Source organism: Equus przewalskii, chromosome 21 (genome assembly GCF_037783145.1).
Source record: "Equus przewalskii isolate Varuska chromosome 21, EquPr2, whole genome shotgun sequence".
NCBI classification, from domain to species: Eukaryota; Metazoa; Chordata; class Mammalia; order Perissodactyla; family Equidae; genus Equus; species Equus przewalskii.
In genome coordinates this window covers 24,078,353-24,096,112 of record NC_091851.1, presented here as the reverse complement: position 1 = coordinate 24,096,112, position 17,760 = coordinate 24,078,353, and the positions used below count along the sequence as shown (strand labels likewise).

The window sequence follows — 17,760 nt, the reverse complement described above, 5'->3', positions numbered from 1 at the left end:
TTTGCTGAGATGCTGAATGAAGCTCTGAGCACCCAGCTTGGCACACGCCAAGTCTTAACATGTGTGTGCTCCTATTATTAATACGTCCATGTTATCTCCCCTTGATTTCTCAGTATACTTTCCCTCCCCTTGGGTGGAGGAGGGAATCAATACTTAAGAATTGAAGAGTCATTAATCAAATAATTAACAATGAATCAAATGACGTTTAATAAGCATTTCCCATGGAACTAGCACACAATAAACATTGCAAATTTTTCCACATACTCCTACAAACATCCCGCATGGTAAATATTTTTTATTTTAAAAATTTTTGTTAGAGCCTGGCCCTGTGCTGTGGAGGTTAAGTCCTGTGTGGTCTGCGCCATTTGGTTCTATAAAGTGGTCGTACGACTCACCTCCCACCCAAAGTGTGAGGGCCCCTGTTGCTCCACATCCTGTGAGATTTCTGTTCCCATTTTGCAGGTGAGGAAGAGCAAAAGGGAAAGTGCCTTGTCCCAAACCTAGCTAGTGAGTCATAGGACCAGCATTCATCCATCATTTAAGCTCAGGTATTTGCTGAGCTCACACGCTGTGCCAGCCCTGCACTGGGGCGGGGGTCATTGGTCTCCCCAGCGCACACGGTCCACACCCTCATGGAACTGCTCTTTGGGCTGGATTGAATTTGAACTCAGTGCCAAATTTATGCTTTTCCACTCCGTCACCCTTTCTCTACACTCCCTTGGAGCCCAAAAAGTGCTTGGCATGTAGGAGGTGCTCAATAAGTGTGGGTGGACTGAATGAGGGAATGGGAAATCTCCACAGGGCCTTCCCTGCATTGATGAGTAAACCCATAGATGGGTTTCTGGCTCCAAATTACTGGAAAAGAGTATGTTCTCAGATACTTCTGGGCTGATGAGCAAATGCAGGCATATTTAGTATCAAGATGGACCTTCATCAAGTTTACTTCTGGAACCTAAACCTCAGGGCCCAGGCTGGGGGACCCCTGCACCTTCAGAGCTAGAATTTATTATGGGAGAGGACGGGATGTCCACAGGGCCTGTGGTCAACGTTTTCGGGTCAGTGGAAGCCACAATCTAAGGAAGGCGTAAGGTCCCAAGGTGTGGAATCTCCCTCTAATAATCATCAGTGCATCGCTGGAGGACACTAAGTCTGACATGTAGGGGGTTGGCTGTTTCACAGCTGGTTGAGTTCCTGAGCAGCAGCCTGTTCTGTAAGGAGAAGAGGCAGTGTCACTCACCAGCATGTCTGTCCCTCCAAATCCTAGATCCCCACTGAAGGGGACTCTCATCCATCCATGCTGACCAAGGGCCAGTGCCAGGAGCATTTGTGTTAGAACTCTTTCCAAGTGATAGCTAGTGATGCGCTTCTTGTTGTCTTCCATTCTCGAGACTGTGAGCCCCGTGAGGGCGGGGACCGTATCTGTTTATCTGCAGCTCAAGGGGGGTGGTCTCAGTCTGGGGTGGGGCCAGTGCTCCCTGAAGGATTGAGTGGAAATCTTGGGAGAAGCCACAAGCTCTGGTGAGTGGTAGGTGTGAGTGACTTGGTGGGGCACAGCCGGCTTGGTAGGGATCCCCTCTGCTGTCCCAGCTTTCTCACAGGACAGTAATGGTCATCATGATATGGTCACCTCTAAGAGATCTCAGAGCACATGCAGACCCCCCTGAGCAGGCCTCGCTGGGAGCTCCGTGGGGGCACCTCCTCCAGCCGTCTTCCAGTCCTGAGTCCGCCTCCCTGGATGGACACACAGACTCACCCATGAGGCTTTTCAACAGTTTCACATCCAGCTGCCTGAGGACTTCACCGGTCAGAGGACACACCTGGGCCAGCAGCACAGACAGAAGGGTCAGACCAGAGACCGGGAAAAGAAGGCTAGAGGCCTGTGGCTAGAAGCTTAGACTCCACTGGATTTCCACAAGGAATCATGGCAAGAGTGTTGCCTTGTATTAATCGCCAACCACATGCCATGCACAGCACTTTCTTGCTTTGTCTCTCTCAATCCCTGTGACATCTCTATCAGCTAGGGACCATACTGGTTCCCATGCTACAGATGAGAAAACTGAGGCTCTGCAAGGCTAAGTCACTTGCTCAAGGACACCCAGCCAGTAGATGGCAAAACTGAAATTTTTAAGAGGTCTTTCAGGTTCTGTTACCTAGGGTTTGAAACTCTTTGCTGGGCTGCCATTAGATATGCCCCGACCCTCACACTCAAGGATACCCACGGAAAAAATATTTTTCTCAGGCTTACCTGACTTTCTACCTGGTGTGGGATAACTTTTTTCAGATTGTGTCTGAGGTTGCGGAGAAAATGTTTCATCTTTGGTGGGCAATCTCTAGAAAGAGAGGCAGATGTACAGAATGGACAGATAAACATGGGCAGTATAAATGCCAGGTGCTAAGTGTTGAGTACACCTCAGACAGTCGTTGCATCCTCTGCCAGCCCTGTCCAGGAGGCATCACCATCAGCAAAAAAGGGCGATTCAGAGGGATGATGCCACTTGTCTGAGGTCACATGGCCTGTAAGTGTTGAATAGACTAGAACAAGGTCAGCAGAGCTCCAGGGTCCACAGTCTGCCCCCTGCACTGTCCTGTCCATGAGCAACTGGTATGATCTAGGCATTCAGTGAAAGTCAGATGAATAAATGAATGGACATCTACCTAAGACTTCGTTGTTTCCAGCATCCTGGAATTCCAGAGAGAAACCTGATGTAAATCTTGCCCTTGAGGGACTCAGTGTGCTGAGGTTGGCAGACTTGGTCAGCCGGGGTAGGGATCTTCATTTACCTGTTTTTTCTGTCTTGTTCACCACTGTATCTCTGGCATCAAGCACGCCGTGCCTGGCACACGGTAGGCTCTCAGTAAATATTTGTTGAATGAATGAGGGATGAGGAGGAGCTTTAGAGAAGAAGGGAAGGGTATTCCAGGCAAAGGATCAGCACGTGCAAAGGCACAGTGGTCTGCAAATGCATGGCATGTTGAAGGAGGGATGGTTCCTTCTGAGACATTAGAGGGCAGAGGCCTGCAGAGTAGGGCAGGGGAGAGCACAGTAGGGCCTTGAGTGACATCATCAGTTTGCTGTTCATCCAGAGGGCTCTGGAGAACCACTGGAGGGTTAGGAGCAGGGGCCACAGTCATGACCAGTTTTCTGTGTTAGAAAGTTACTGCTGCTGCAGGAGAGAATGCACTGGAGGAGGCGAAGTCTGAGTCAGAGGAAGGTGGAGGAGGCTCCCACAACTGTCCAGGAAGTGGACTATGAGCCGGGGGCTGTGGCTGTGGGATGGAGAGAAAGGGAGCAAGTGGGGGCGGCCAGGAGGTCACTGATGGGAGCGGGTGAAGAGGGGCTGTGGGGAGTGAGGAGGGAGAGTCTGGCTTCTGGGAGGCGGCAGGGCCGACACTGAGGTGGGGACGTGGGAGGAGAGCAGATCCTGGGGAAAGGGTGAGATCCATTTGGGGCTCATCCGGGAGGTGGTGGAGCTGTGTGGCCGCAGCTAGGAATGGTCACCCTGGGGAGGGGCAGCTGGGACCTTACTGAGTCAGGACTGTCGTCTGGACGCTGCCGGGCTCCACGCCGCAATCGCCTATCACCAGATCCCTCCGGCCAAACTCGTCTTTCTCCAGCCAGAACTCCACAACGAGGTTCGTGTGCACATGCGCCTTTATGATCTTGTCGTTGAAGGGCCTGGGGACAAGAGAGAGGAGGAGGGGAAAGGGCAGGAGACGGAGGAAGAGCAGGGGTGGAAGCAGCTGAGGAGAAGAGTGGCTCTTTAGACAAAAGGACAAACCGGCCCCCTGGGCTCCTCCTGGCCTGCATGTTGAATCCTGCAGTCGGTGATTATGAGAAAACTGCTATGAGCCAGAGCGGCTTCTGAAAGTCCTTTAAATAGACCAGATTAGGGGCCTTTGGAAATTCAGAAGCTGAGAGTTAATCTTATTTTTAAAATCCTCACCGCTTAGCTGCAGCCTCCCTTTCCTTGGGAGCAATGGATGTTATAGGATGGTTTGAACAGGAGGAGGAAAGGATGATAAGATAATTAGAATTTCCCTTTTTTTAAGTCCGTTAGTGATCTCACGTAGGTTTAAATGAACAAATGACCTGCCCCCACTGACCACTGATGGCCATCCACATGCCAGCTGAAGAAACCAAGGAACAGAGACATGCAGTGACTTGTCCAAGATCACACAGCCAGTGAGTTCAGAATCCAAGATTTGAAACCAGGTTGGTGTCAGATAGATCTGGGTCCCCAGGTTTCCAAATTCCCCTCCCCCGCAGATGCCAGGTTCCCATCAGGAGGAGCAGCACCCCTCAGACCCCACTTCTGTGTGACTCACAGTCTCATGTCAGTGTCGAATTCAAGGGAGAAGTTTGCAGAGAACCACTCCTTCTGGAAAGACATCCAGATCTCGCCACAGTCCAGCTGAATGTTGGTGATGTTGGCGCTGCACAAGGAGAGAGCAGAGGCCCCGCAAGAGGGAGGGACCACAGACGTGAAGGTCTTGGACTGAGAAACAAGCCTGGACCGTCTGTAGAAAGGGCCCGGCAGTGGGATTTGGAGTCAGATCCTTTTACAGCTGCTCTGAGGGCAGGAACCCCGGGCTGCACGCTGTCCCAGGGTCTCCTGATAGATACAGCTGATCTGTGCAACCCACAGCCAACTGCAGACCCAGACCCTGGGCTTGTTCTCAGACCAAGCCTCCCCTCTCACAAGACGGCCCCACCATCAACCAGGTGCCCAGAGCCACACCCCAGGAGCTATCTGTGACTTCTCTCCAGCCCTCACTTCCACATGCAACCTGCCAGAGAATCAAGTTGTCTCTGCCTGCAAAATATATCCTGAACTTGGCCTCTTCCCACCACCTCTGTCACTTTCACCTGGTCCAGGTCACCATCACTTCTTGCCTGGAGATGCTCTAGTTTCTGGCTCCTTGTCATGAACTTGGTCTCTCTGCAAACTTTTCTCCATGTGGCAGCCACAGGGGCCCTAACACTCCGTCACTCAACATTCTCCACTGGTTTCTCACTGCCCTTGGAATAAAACCCAAACGCCACACCATAGCTCTTAAGACTTGCAGGTCTGGCCCATCTGCCTCTGCGACCCCATCTCCTACCATCCTCCCCCTTCTCACCCAGCCACATAGGACTTTTTCTCTTCCTCAAACACACCAGTCTCTTCCCTGCCTCAGGGCCTTTGCATTCTCCACTCCCCATTTCCTTCAAGTCTCTCACTTCCTTCCCTTCATTCAAGTTTCTACTTAAGGGTTACTTCTTTAGAAAGGCCTCCTGATCAGCCCCTCACTCTCTCACCCCTTACCTTGCTAACTTTCTCTTGGATACATCCCTCCATCTGAAATTAGTTGTTTACTTCCAGGGCCTATCTCGCTAACGAGGATGCGAGATCCAAAAACGCAGTGACCCTGTGTCTGGTCTATAGCTATATTCCTCACACCCAGCCCAGGTCCTGGTATGCAGTAGGCGCTCAACAAATAATTATGACAACTGTTAAAGGAATGAATGAAGAGAGGTGATTGCAACTGCACACGTCAAGGAGAACCCTGTTGGTGAGCACTGGTGCTCATGAAATGGAGAGAGTGAGGGATTTGAATCAGAGAGATGGGAGCTCGAGGCTGCAGATGCAATTGAGCAGCTTGGAGAGTGGGAAGCTGAGGGACAGGGGAGGTGAGCAGGACAGGCCCAGTTCTGCATAGTTAATGGAGTAACCAGTGGCCTTGTGCAGCAGAGAAAGCTCCCAACCCCTCCTGTGGGCGGGGACAGTTCTCATGCCCATTTCACTGATGAGGATCAGAGGCCCAAGCTCAGGTTGCTCAAATGCCTTGCCAGGAGTCCCACAGCTGTCAAGCAAGAGAGTGGGGTTCAAATGTCTGACTCTAGTCCTGAGGTCCTTTGGCACCCCAGATGTTTATCCAGGCTATGTTCTCTGTGTACCGTTGTTATAGATGAGGCCAGAGTGGTCCAGCAACTTCTCTAAGGCTGGTGGCAGAGCCAGGATTTAAATGCAGAAACTTTTATTTCCAAGCCTTCACTTTTAATTACCCTGATAAGCTGCCTCCCCAAATGACCCCTTGTTTTGGGGTACTTACTCGTCTTGTATTGGGCCTTACATCTCCTCCTTCTAATCTTCCTTTTCCTTCCCTCTTCACAGGCCTTGTACCTCCATCCCCTCAGCTCTGAGTTCTGACCCAGAGCTTTACAAAGAGTTCCTGGGCCAGGGCTGGGGTTCAGGGTCTCACCTGCCTTCTTGACGCTGCTGAAGCTTCATGCTGCTAATTAGCCAGCCCACCACCCCTGGGGCCATCTGGCCTGAGACATTCAGACTGTCTAGGAGACAGATATTCCGGATTCGGCCTTCTGCGTTGTGCTTCATGAGGCCCTGGGAAATAACTGGCAATGGACAAAGGACATGGCACAATGTCATGGAAAACATGGGGAGTTTGGAGTCAGGAGACCTAGGTTGCAGGCTGGTGCACCCATTTCTTGCTGAGTGATTGGTGCCTGTCATTCCCCCACCCCCAACCCTGAGACCCACATTCTTGATTTGCGAAATTTACTTTGCAGAGTTGATGTGATGCACCTGCAGAGGGTCTGGCAGGCCACGCTCCTCAAAGAAGAGGTTATGGTTGAAAGTTCCCCCAATGCCATATTGCTGAATCTGGGACACAGAGCCTGGCATACAGGATGTAGATCACAATAAATGTTGAAGAGAAACATAGGTGGGCAAACACTCAGCTGCAGTCCTGAGACAGCTGATAAGAGCCTTGCAGACTGGAGGCCTACACCAACTGTAAGCCCCTGAGCCTAGAAATCAGCCATCCTGGGGGCCTGATCACTTAACAGGAAAATTGCCACAGGAATGTGCTATTAGCTGTTGCAACTGACTGTTCTGGGGCTCCCCATCTCTGATAAAGTGACTGAAGGGACCATACCAGCCACCTGCAGCTGAACACTACAACCAGCTGGCCAGGGGGACAGCCTAGCCTCCTTGGGCACCAGCAGCAAGAGCAACCCTGCCACAACAGAAGGACACAAATAGCCCATAAAGAGGACACTCCTGGAACATTTGGAACTGGTGACGAGTGGGAAGCACAGGGCTGGGCCTCATAAGGCATTGATTACATAAGGCCACCTCTCCAAGGCCCAGAGATGTAGCTGACCTAGCTAATGCACATATATAAGCAAAGAGAATGAGGCAAAATGAGGAGGCAAAGGAATATGTTCCAAGTAAGGGAATAGGACAAAATCCCAGGAAAAGAACTAAACAAAACAGAGATAAACAATCTACCTGAGAAAGAGTTCAAACAAACAGTCATGAGGATGCTCACTCATTGTGGGAGAAGAATGGATGAACTCAGTGAGAACTTCAACAAAGAATTGGAAAAGATAAAAAAGAAACCTATAATAAGTACACAAAAAATTAAGAGAAAGAAACCCAAACATAATACTAAAGAAAGCCATCAAACCACAAGGGAAGAGAGCAAGAGAAGAAGAAGGAAACAGAGAAGAACTAATAAAAGACCCAGAAAAAAAGCAACAAGATGGCAATAAGTACATATTTATCAATAGCGACTTGAAATGTCAATGAACTAAATCCTCCAATCGAAAGGCATAGGGTGATCGATTGGATAAAGAAATGAGACCCATGTATATGCTGCATACAAAAGACACTCACAAACTGAAAGTGAAGGGATGGAAAAAGATACTCCATGCAAATGGCAATGAGAAGAAAGCTGAGGTAGCAATACTTATATCAGACAAAATAGACTTTAAAACAAAAACTCTAACATGAGACAAGGAAGACTACTACATAATGATAAAGGGAACAATCCAACAAGAGGATATAACACTTGTAAATATCTATGAACCCAACATAGGAGCACCTAAATATAAAAAGGAATTATTAAAAGACCTAAAAGGAGAATTAGTAATACAATAATAGTAGGGGACTTTAACAGTCGACTTACACCAATGGATAGATCATTGAAACAGAAGATCAATACGGAAATATTAGCCTTAAATGACACATTAGTCCAGACGGACTTAATAGATTAATACAGAACATCCCATCCAAAAAGTGCAGAATACACATTCTTTTCAAATGCATATGGAACATTCTTCAGGATACATCACATATTAGGCACAAAACAAGTCTCAGTAAATTAAGAAGATTGAAACAATACCAAGCACCTTTCTGAGCACAATGGCATGAAACGAGAAATCAGCCACAGGAAGAAAATCAGAAAAGCCACAAATATGTGGAGATTAAACAAAATGCTACTGAACAACAATTGGGTCAATGGAGAAATCAAAGGAGAAATAAAAAAATACCTGGAGACAATTGAAAAGGAAAATAAAACATGCCAAAATTTATGGGATACAGCAAAAACGGTTCTTAGAGGGAAGTTTATAGCAATACAAGCCTACCTCAACAAACAAGAAAAATCTCAATTAAACAATCCAATAATGCACCTAAAGGAACTGGAGAAAGAAGAACAAATAAAGCCTAAAATCAGTAAAAGGAAGGAAATAATAAAAATCAGAGAGGAAATAAATGAAATAGAGACTAAGAATACAATAGAAAAAGTCAATGAAACCAAAAGCTCGTTCTTTGAAAAGATAAACAAAATTGACAAATCTTTAGCTAGACTCACCAAGGAAAAAAGAGTGAAGGCTCAAATAAATAAAATCAGAAATGAAAGAGGAGAAATGAGAGAAGACAGCTCAGAAATACAAAAGAATATAAGAGAATACTATGAAAAACTATATGCCAACAAATTGGATAATCTAGAAGAAACGGATAAATTCTTAGAATCATACAACCTTCCAAAACTGAATCAAGAGGAAATAGAGAATTTGAATAGACAAATCACCAGTAAGGAGATTGCAACAGTAATCAAAAACCTCCCAGAAAATAAGAGTCCAGGACCAGATGGCTTCCCTCGTGAATTCTACCCAACATCCAAAGAATACTTAATACCTATCCTTCTCAAACTCTTCCAAGACGTTGAAGAGGAGGGGAGGCTTCCTAACTCATTCTATGAAGCCAACATTACCCTGAAACCTAAACTAGACAAGGAGAACATGAAACAAGAAAATTCCAGGCCAATATCACTGATGTACATTGGTGCAAAAATCCCCAACAAAACACTGGCAAATCGAGTACAACAATACATTAAAACAACCATACACCATGATCAAGTGGGATTTACTCCAGGGATGCAGGGATGGTTCAACATCCACAAACCAATCAATGTGATACACCAATTAACAAAATGAAGAATAAAAATCACATGATCATCTCAATAGATGCAGAGAAAGCATTTGACAAGATACAGCATCCATTTATGATAAAAACTCTGACTAAAATGGATGTAGAAGGAAAGTACCTCAACATAATAAAGGCCGTATATGGCAAACCCACAGCTAACATCAATCTCAATGGAGAAAAACTGAAATCTATCCCTCTAAGAACAGGAGCCAGACAAGGATGCCCACTTTCACCACTCTTATTTAACATAGTATTGGAAGTCCTAGCTGGAGCAATCAGGCAAGAAAAAGAAGTAAAAGGGATCCAAATTGGAAAGGAAGAAGTGAAACTTTCACTATTTGCAGACGGCATGATTTTATATATAGAAAAGCCAAGGAATCCACTAAAAATTTTAGAAATAATAAATGAATATGGTAAAATTGCAGGATACAAACTCAACATACAAAAACCAGTTGTGTTTCTATACACTAACGTCAAAGTATCAGAAAGAGAAATTAAGAGTACAATTACGTTTACAATTGCAACAAAAAGAATAAAACACCTAGGAATAAACTTAACCACAGAGGTGAAAGATCTGTACATTGAAAACTATAAAACGTTGTGGAAAGAAATTTAAGAAGACACAAAGAATGGAAAGATATTCCATGCTCTTGGATTGGGAGAATTAACATAGTTAAAATGTCCATACTTCCTAAAGCAATCTACAGATTCAATGCAATCCCTATTAAACTTCCAACAGCAGTTTTCACAGGAATAGAACAAAGATTCTTAAAACTTACATGGAAGAACAAAAGACCCCAAATAACCAAAGGAATTCTGAGTAAAAAGAACAAAGTGGGAGGTATCACACACCCTGATTTCAAAATATACTACAAAGCTATAGTAACCCAAACAGTGTGGTACTGGCACAAAAACAGACACATGGATCAATGAAACAGAATGGAGAGCCCAGAAATAAACGCACACATCTATGGACAGCAAATTTTCAACAAGGGAGCCAAGAACATACAATGGAGAAAGGAAAGTCTCTTCAATAAATAGTGGTGGGAAAACTGGACAGCCAAATGCAAAAGAATGAAAGTAGACCATTATCTTACACCATACACAAGAAGTAACTCAAAATGGATTAAAGACTTGAATGTAGGACCCAAAACCATGAAACTTCTAGAAGAAAACATAGGCAATACACTCTTCAATGTCAGTCTTAGCAGCATATTTTCAAGTATCATGTCTGACCGAGGGAGGGAGGCAATAGGAAAAACAAACAAATGGATCTACATTAAACTAAAAACCTTCTACATGGTAAAAGAAACCATCAGCAAAACAAAAAGACAACCTAACAATTGGGAGAAGATTTTTGCAAACCATATATCTGATAAGGGGTTAATATCCAAAATATGCAAAGAACCTACACATCACAACAGCAAAAAAACCAAGAACCCAATTAAAAAATGAGCAAAAGATCTGAACAGACATTTCTCCAAAGAAGATATACAGATGGCCAACAGGCGCATCAGAAGATGTTCAACATCCTTAATTAACAGGGAAATGCAAATCCAAACTACAATGAGATATCACCTCACTCTTGTCAGAATGGCTATAATTAATAAGGCAGGAAATAGTGCTGGAGAGGACGTGGAAAGAGGGGAACTCTCATACACTGCTGGTGTGAGCGCTAACTGCTGCAGCCACTATGGAAAACAGTATGGAGATTTCTCAAAAAATTAAGAATAGAACTACCATACGATTCAGCTATTCCACTGCTGGATATTTATCCAAAGAACATGAAAATAGGGATGCGTCAAGACACATGCATCCCTTTGTTCACTGCGGCATTATTCACAATAGCCAAGACTTCGAGGTGACCTAGGTGCCCATCAAGGGATGAATGGGTAAAGAAGATGTGGTATATACACACAATGGAATACTACTCAGCCATAAGAAATGATGAAATCTGGCCATTTGTGACAACACGGATGGACCTTGAGGGTATAATGCTAAGTGAAATAAGTCAGAAGGAGAAAGCCAAATACCGTATGATCTCACTCATAAGTAGAAGACAAAAACAACAACAATCACATAGAGACAGAGATTGGATTGGTGGTTACCAGAGGGGAAGTGGGGAGGGAGGAGGGTGAAAGGGGTGATTAGGCACATGTGTATCATTATGGATGGTAATTAGTCCTTTGCTGGTGAACATGATGTAATCTACACAGGAATTGAAATACATAATGATGTAGACCTGAAATTTATATAATGTTATAAACCAGTTACCACAATAAAAAACAAAGAAACAAACAAACAAATAAATAAAAAGTAGGTGGGCAAATAAGGAGAGAAGAAATGCAAATCCTCCCACCCCAGGCCTGGAATAAACTGCAGGACTGAGTGGAGCTACCAGCAGAAAAGAACGAATCCCAAAAGGAAGAGAATTTTAAAAGCTATGGACATACTTAGGTCCTGCATGTCTTGGCTCTAGACTCTCCTGCCCAGGATGCGGGCCCAGCTCTGACGGACCTTGGAGCTCACCACTGGACACATTGATTTCACTGACTTGACCCTCCCTGTGATCAGGTCCCACACTGAGACCTATGGGTTACTGCAGAAAGCACTGTTATAGCTCAACCCCCGCATCCCCAGGGCCAGCTCCCTGACCCACTTTCAGCACCTTATGTTTACAAGAAAGTATGTCTGGAGTCACAGATCTGGGTTCAAATCCAAGTTCTGTCAGCAACCAGAGTGATGATTTCCTCATCTGTATAATAGGGGCAGTGAGAATACCAATTTCATAGGATTCTTGTGAAGAACATTGAGACCATTCATGCAAAGAATATTTATTGGGCATCTACTGGGTGTCAGGCCCTGTGCTGGGCACTAAAGACACAAATCAGTTTTCTGTTTAGTAGGAGAGACATTCATTAACCTAACACTTTCAAGGGTAGAGTGGAACTGTTGGTACGCCTAGAACTCTTAGTAGTCCTTGGTTAATGATGATACTAGCTCAGGGGAATTTGTGAGCACCCTTCACTAGTAGTTGCCAATGCAGTATCCTTTGATATATCCATCTATCCTTTACCTACTCATCTATCCAATATCCACCCATCAATTCATCCTTCCATCCACCCTCCCATCCATCCATCCTCACATCCATCCATCCTCACATCCATCCTCCATCTATCCACATATCCAATATCCATTCATCCTCCCATCCATTCTCCCATCCATGCACTCTCCAATCCATCCTTCCTATCATTCCATCCATCCTATATTCCCATCTTAACTCTGTTTTGACTCAGGCACTCTCTCCAATTCCTGGTCCAGATGAGCCTGTTGATTATCTGAGCCATTACTACACGGTGACTCTTTCAGGTTTAAAGTTGGCATGTGACCCAGGTTGGCCTTATTAGCCTAAGCAGAAGATCTTCTGTTTCATGTTTGAGAAAAATGTGTCTTCTCTTTCTCCTACTGATAAGGAACAGGACAGCCTGTAGCTGCAAAGGCCACTGGCCTCCATTTTCCTACCACACGGGGGACCAGCAGCCTGAGGATGAAACCAGGATGATAGTGGAGCTAAAAAATGGACAAAATCCAGTTCTGGATCGCAGCTTTGAGCTGCTGATTGAACCCAACCTGGATTTTGCCATGCCATTGACTTTCAGTTACATGGTATAGCTCTTTTTATTGTTTCAGTCAGGTTGAGTTGGGTTTTCTGTCACTTGCACCTAAGCATCCTAACTGATACATGAGAGGTGGTTGTAGCGATAAATATATTCACAGGTGGAAAAGCACTTTGCATGTACTTTCCTTCATTTAGGTCTCAAAAGCAGCCCCATTCTAACTTCACCCATTGTACAGATGGGGATACCGAGGCCCACAACAACACAGGAATGTATTTGATAACCTAATTGAAATGGATACATTGATGACAAACCATAAAATGCCAAGTTATGATGAGGGAAAATGGGAAACATTCATAATCTAAAACCATTAAGAAATAGAAATAGCAACTGAGGATCTCATTCTCAAAAAGCTTTTGATCTAGATGGTTTTATGGAAGGGTTACAGCAAACTTTTAAGAAGAGGTAATTGTGAGAGAAATTAGAAAAATAAGAAAGTGCCAAATTTGTTTTATGAGCCTGGTACAAATTGCCTAGCCTCAAGGACAGTACAAGGAAAGAAAGTCACACATCAAGTTTAGGTATGAAAAATGTGCTAAAATCCTAAATAAATCGTTAGCTAAGAAATCTAACAGCTAATAGTATATTGAAAAATATCCTATTACCCTGTAAAATATCATATTTTAGTATGCTACATTATAGATACATTATAAAAATAGTACATTATAAATATTTCATTATAGTACATTAGAAAAATATCATATTTATTCCAGAAATGCTAGAATGGGTTCAACATCAGAAAATCTATTAATATGTTTTATCACATTAATGGATTAGAGGAAACAACGGATTAAATCTTGTATGCAGAAAAATATTTGTTAAAGGCCAATACTGATTTATGATTCAGAAAAATTCAGAAAACTAGGAATGTAAGGGGACTTTCTTAACATGCTGAAAACTATATTCCAAAAGTCTACAGGAAATATCATACTTAGTGGAGAATTCTAGACACATTCCCACCCCATAGGAGTCTTAGCTATACCGCAAGGTATGAAAGAGTCACAGAAAGTATAAGGTTTAGAAGAGAAGAGAGAAAACTGTCACTATTTGCAGATGACATAACCCTTTAGCTAGAAAATCCAACAGAATAAATAAGACAAACCATTAGAACTAAGAAGAGGTCAGCAAGGCTTTTGGACAGCAGATTAATTTTCAAAAATCATCAGCTTTCCTCTCGTGTACCAACTAGAAAATATAATAGAAAGTCAGGGAATATTTACCGTAGCAACAAAACTATAAGTTCTCTAGGAATCAATTTAACAAAACGTGCTTAAGATGTTTATAGGGCTTTAAAATTCTATTAAGGGTCATACGGTAAAATCTGAATAAACTGAGAGCTATACTAAGGTTGTGATTGTGTGACAATATTGCGAAAATGTTAATTCTCTCTAAATTAACAAACAAATTCAATGTAACCCCAATCAAATTTCCAGATGATTTTTTTTTCTCTTTTAAGGAATTCAACACATCCCAAAATTCATTTGGAGGAAGAAAGGTCCATCAGATAAAACCGCATTTTACAAAGATGTAGTATTTAAAATATTATGTTATTGGTGTTGAAACAGTTACAGAGACACAGAGTACAGAGCTCAGAAGGGAATCTGTGTGTTTGGAAACTTGATGATGAAGCAGACGGGCTGAGAAAATGGACTCGTTACATGGAGACGGGGGAAGCTGGCCCTCTAACTCATGCACATAAACATACATAAAGATGGCCTCCAGATGGACTAAAAACCGACATGTGAAAGGTAAACTGGAAAGCTATTAGGAATAACAAAGCAGAATGTGTCTGGGATAGGGACAAGGGCTTAGGACTCATCAAACAGAAACCATAAGATGAAATTTTGATGAGTTTGAAAATATTCTTGTTCAATGTAGGACCTACAAATAAAGTGAATAGATGACATTTTGGGAGAAATGTTAGCAGTGCTTAGACCTGCCAAGAGACTAATGTTAAGAATAAATTAACATCTCCTTAAGTGAAGGGGAATAAAAGAAAAAGAAAGGAAAGTAAACAGAAAAATGGTCAAAAGATAAGAATAGAGAATTCAAAGAAATCAAAATGGCTAACAAAATTTCAAGAAGATGCTCAAACTAATTAGGTCAAGTCAAGTTAAAACAATTAGACATCACTCAACTATACATCAGACTGGCAACAATTTGAGAGATGGAGTTATGGACTGAATTGTGCCCCTCCACCCTTTACATATTGAGCCCAGCCCTCCAGTGTGACTATACTGGAGCCAGGGCCTTCAAGGAGGTGATCAGGGTTAAATGAGGTCATAACGGTGGGGCCTAATCTGATAGGACTGGTGTTCTTCTAAGAAGAGGAAGAGACACCAAGATGCACTCTCTCTCTCTGTGCACACACATAGGTGAGGACACAGCAAGAAGGTAGCCATCTGCAGCCAAGAAGAGAGGCTTCCTCAGAAACCAATGCTGTGGGCACCTCCATCTTGGACTTCCAGCTCGAACTGTGGGAAAATAAATGTCTCTTGTTTTAGCCACTTGGTCTGTGGTATCTTGTTATGGCAGCCTAAGTAGACTGGTTAAGATGGATACTCCCCAGAGTTGGGAAAGACGGAGAGACAGTTATGCTTGTTTATTACTGGAGCCAGTGTAGACAGGCACAGCCATTCTAGAGAGCAATCTGGCAGTCTTTAGTTAAATTGAGTTAGCACCTGCCCAAGTGCCCAGCCATCCCCTTTCTGGGTATATTGCAGAGAAATTCTCCCCCAGATCCTAACAGGGACCCGTGCAGGGATGTTCATCTCAATGTAGTTTGTAATAGTGGGGAACGAGAGACAACTCAAGAGTCCATCCCAAGGGGAACGGCCAAGTGGTGGTGAAAAGGAGGAATCTCATGGACTTCTCTGCACCAGTCTGAAGCCAGAGACGTCAACAGCAGAGTGTCCAATGAAAATAATAAAAAACAATGATATCTATATGGCAGTACCATTTATGTAAATCAAAACACTGCATGTTTCATTTTCATAAGGATGTGGACATACTTAAACACATATATTAAACACGGTGCGGTGCCTGCCGGGGAGTGGCAAATGGGAGTGAGGATGAGAGGGAAAGTTGAAAATACATAAGATAAAACAAAAAGGGACTTTGTGGTGATTCGTGACGATGATGACGTGCTATGAATTGGCATATGATCAGCTCAACCTCAATTTTCTGTACTTGAGGTGAGGTCTAAGGAAAAAAAGAAGAAAGGAGGGGACGTGACTGACCCGAGGTCACCCAGCAAGTCAGTGGTGGGCCCAGACGATGCTTCCCCTCCCACCCTGTGACAATGGGCAGAGTGCGGGCTCAGCTTACGTCTCGCCAGGGCAGACTTGCTGTCCATGTGGGCCTTGGCCAGGCCAGGCCAGGGCTGCTCGTGTAGGGCCGAGGGCAAGGCCAGCAAGCTGAGGAGGACCAGGAGCCTCCAGAGTGGATGCATCTTCGATTCTGGGACCTGCAGGTGTCAAGAAGGGTCAGATGGTACCCAGGCTGATGGCTGTGTGGGTGGCCACCCGGAGGGATGGACTCATGGTTTTCCGTGGGAAGATGACACCAGAGTCAACCCCAGCATGCTGTGGGGAGGTGTTGTGACGGGCTCTGGCAGCTGTCCCTGGGGCTTGCTCACATGGTAAGGGCAGCAGGTGGAACCCTGTGGGGAGGCCAGGGCTGCAGAGGGAGGCCTTGTTGCTTGGAGACGCCCAGCAGAGCCCACTGTTGGGTCATCTAGCAGGAGTCCTCTCCCAGACCCTGCACAGGCTGGATGTTGGTGACTCTCAGTGAATAAATAAAGGAATGAATGAACGGGTGAGGATGGCTAATCCCAGGCTCTCCAATGGGACTAGGACTTTCTTAAGGGCAAGATTATCCTCAATGCCTGCCATGATGCTTGCTTGCCAGAAATTACGTGCTAGTGAATGTTTGTTGAGTGACTAAATGACTGAATACATGAATGAGTAAGGATGGCTGATCTGTGAATCCCCTACCAAATTATCAGTTTCTTATGGGCAAGGTGTGAGTCTAATTAATCCTCATGTGCCCCGTACCTCCCTTGTTTACCATCCAGTAGATACTAATGAATGTTTGTTAAATGATGCAAATGAACGAATGAATGAAGGAATGATTGGGTGGATTGATTCATGGTTTGTCGATAAGACTTACAGGAGGGGCACAGAGAGCCTTGAAGCCAAAGCATTAGGTATACCTCATTGCTCTGGGGTTGGGTGTAGGAGAGAATTCAGTGCAAATCTCCCTGTCCTCCCCATGTCAAGAAATGGCACCACAGCCCATCCAGTTGCTCTGGCCCCAGCCCTGGAGTCCCCCTGACTCCTCTTTCCTCATCTCCCACAACCATCTGTCAGGAAATCCTATCAACACTTCTGGACTCTGACCACGCCTAACGAATCCTCCTCAGCCACCATTTTGGCCTGAATTACTGCAGGGGTGTCCTACCTGGTTCTTCCCTGGGGCTTGGTCCTACCCAGCTTCTTCCCCTGCCCACCTACAACCTCTTTTGCACACAGCAGCCTGAGCAATTGTTTTAAGACCTATTCAGACCATACGCTCCTCTGCTTAAAACCCGCCGAAGTTTTCTGTCACACACAGGTAGGGTCCTGCCCGAATTCCACAGAAGCCCTGGGATGGTCAGGGCACTTCACTCGGGTTTCCTAAGAGATTCTACTGAAAGCATCAGTTCAGGGTGACTCTCTTGGGGTTCATGTCCCCTTGGGGCTGCTTGTAGAATATCGGTTACTTTGACATGTACTTTTCTAGTCTCCCTGGACTTGTGTAACCAGTTG

At 44.7% G+C, this 17,760-nt stretch overlaps 1 protein-coding gene across 1 annotated transcript; it reads right to left on the bottom strand.

Annotated features, from left to right (window-relative positions):
- Positions 1–280: 280 nt before the first annotated feature.
- On the bottom strand, positions 281–16,626 carry BPIFA3 (BPI fold containing family A member 3). Its single transcript, XM_070589128.1, has 8 exons — positions 16,590–16,626; positions 16,280–16,418; positions 6,244–6,394; positions 4,327–4,434; positions 3,527–3,676; positions 2,246–2,330; positions 1,754–1,817; positions 281–1,208 (listed from the first exon to the last, which is right to left on the bottom strand). The coding sequence occupies exons 2-8, from the start codon at positions 16,401–16,403 to the stop codon at positions 1,174–1,176; spliced, it is 717 nt and encodes a 238-aa protein (XP_070445229.1). The 5' UTR covers positions 16,404–16,418; positions 16,590–16,626; the 3' UTR covers positions 281–1,173.
- Between the last annotated feature and the right edge of the window lie 1,134 nt (positions 16,627–17,760).

What these genes read in the sequence shown, in the direction of transcription:
- BPIFA3 (XM_070589128.1), bottom strand. Translation starts at nt 16,403, where the DNA reads ATGCATCCACTCTGGAGGCTCCTGGTCCTCCTCAGCTTGCTGGCCTTG. An exon ending in CAAGTCTGCCCTGGCGAGAC is followed by an intron (nt 6,395 to 16,279) that starts GTAAGCTGAGCC and finishes GTCCATTGCCAG; the next exon opens with TTATTTCCCAGGGCCTCATG. An exon ending in ACTGTTGAAAAGCCTCATGG is followed by an intron (nt 1,209 to 1,753) that starts GTGAGTCTGTGT and finishes TTCTCCTTACAG; the next exon opens with AACAGGCTGCTGCTCAGGAA.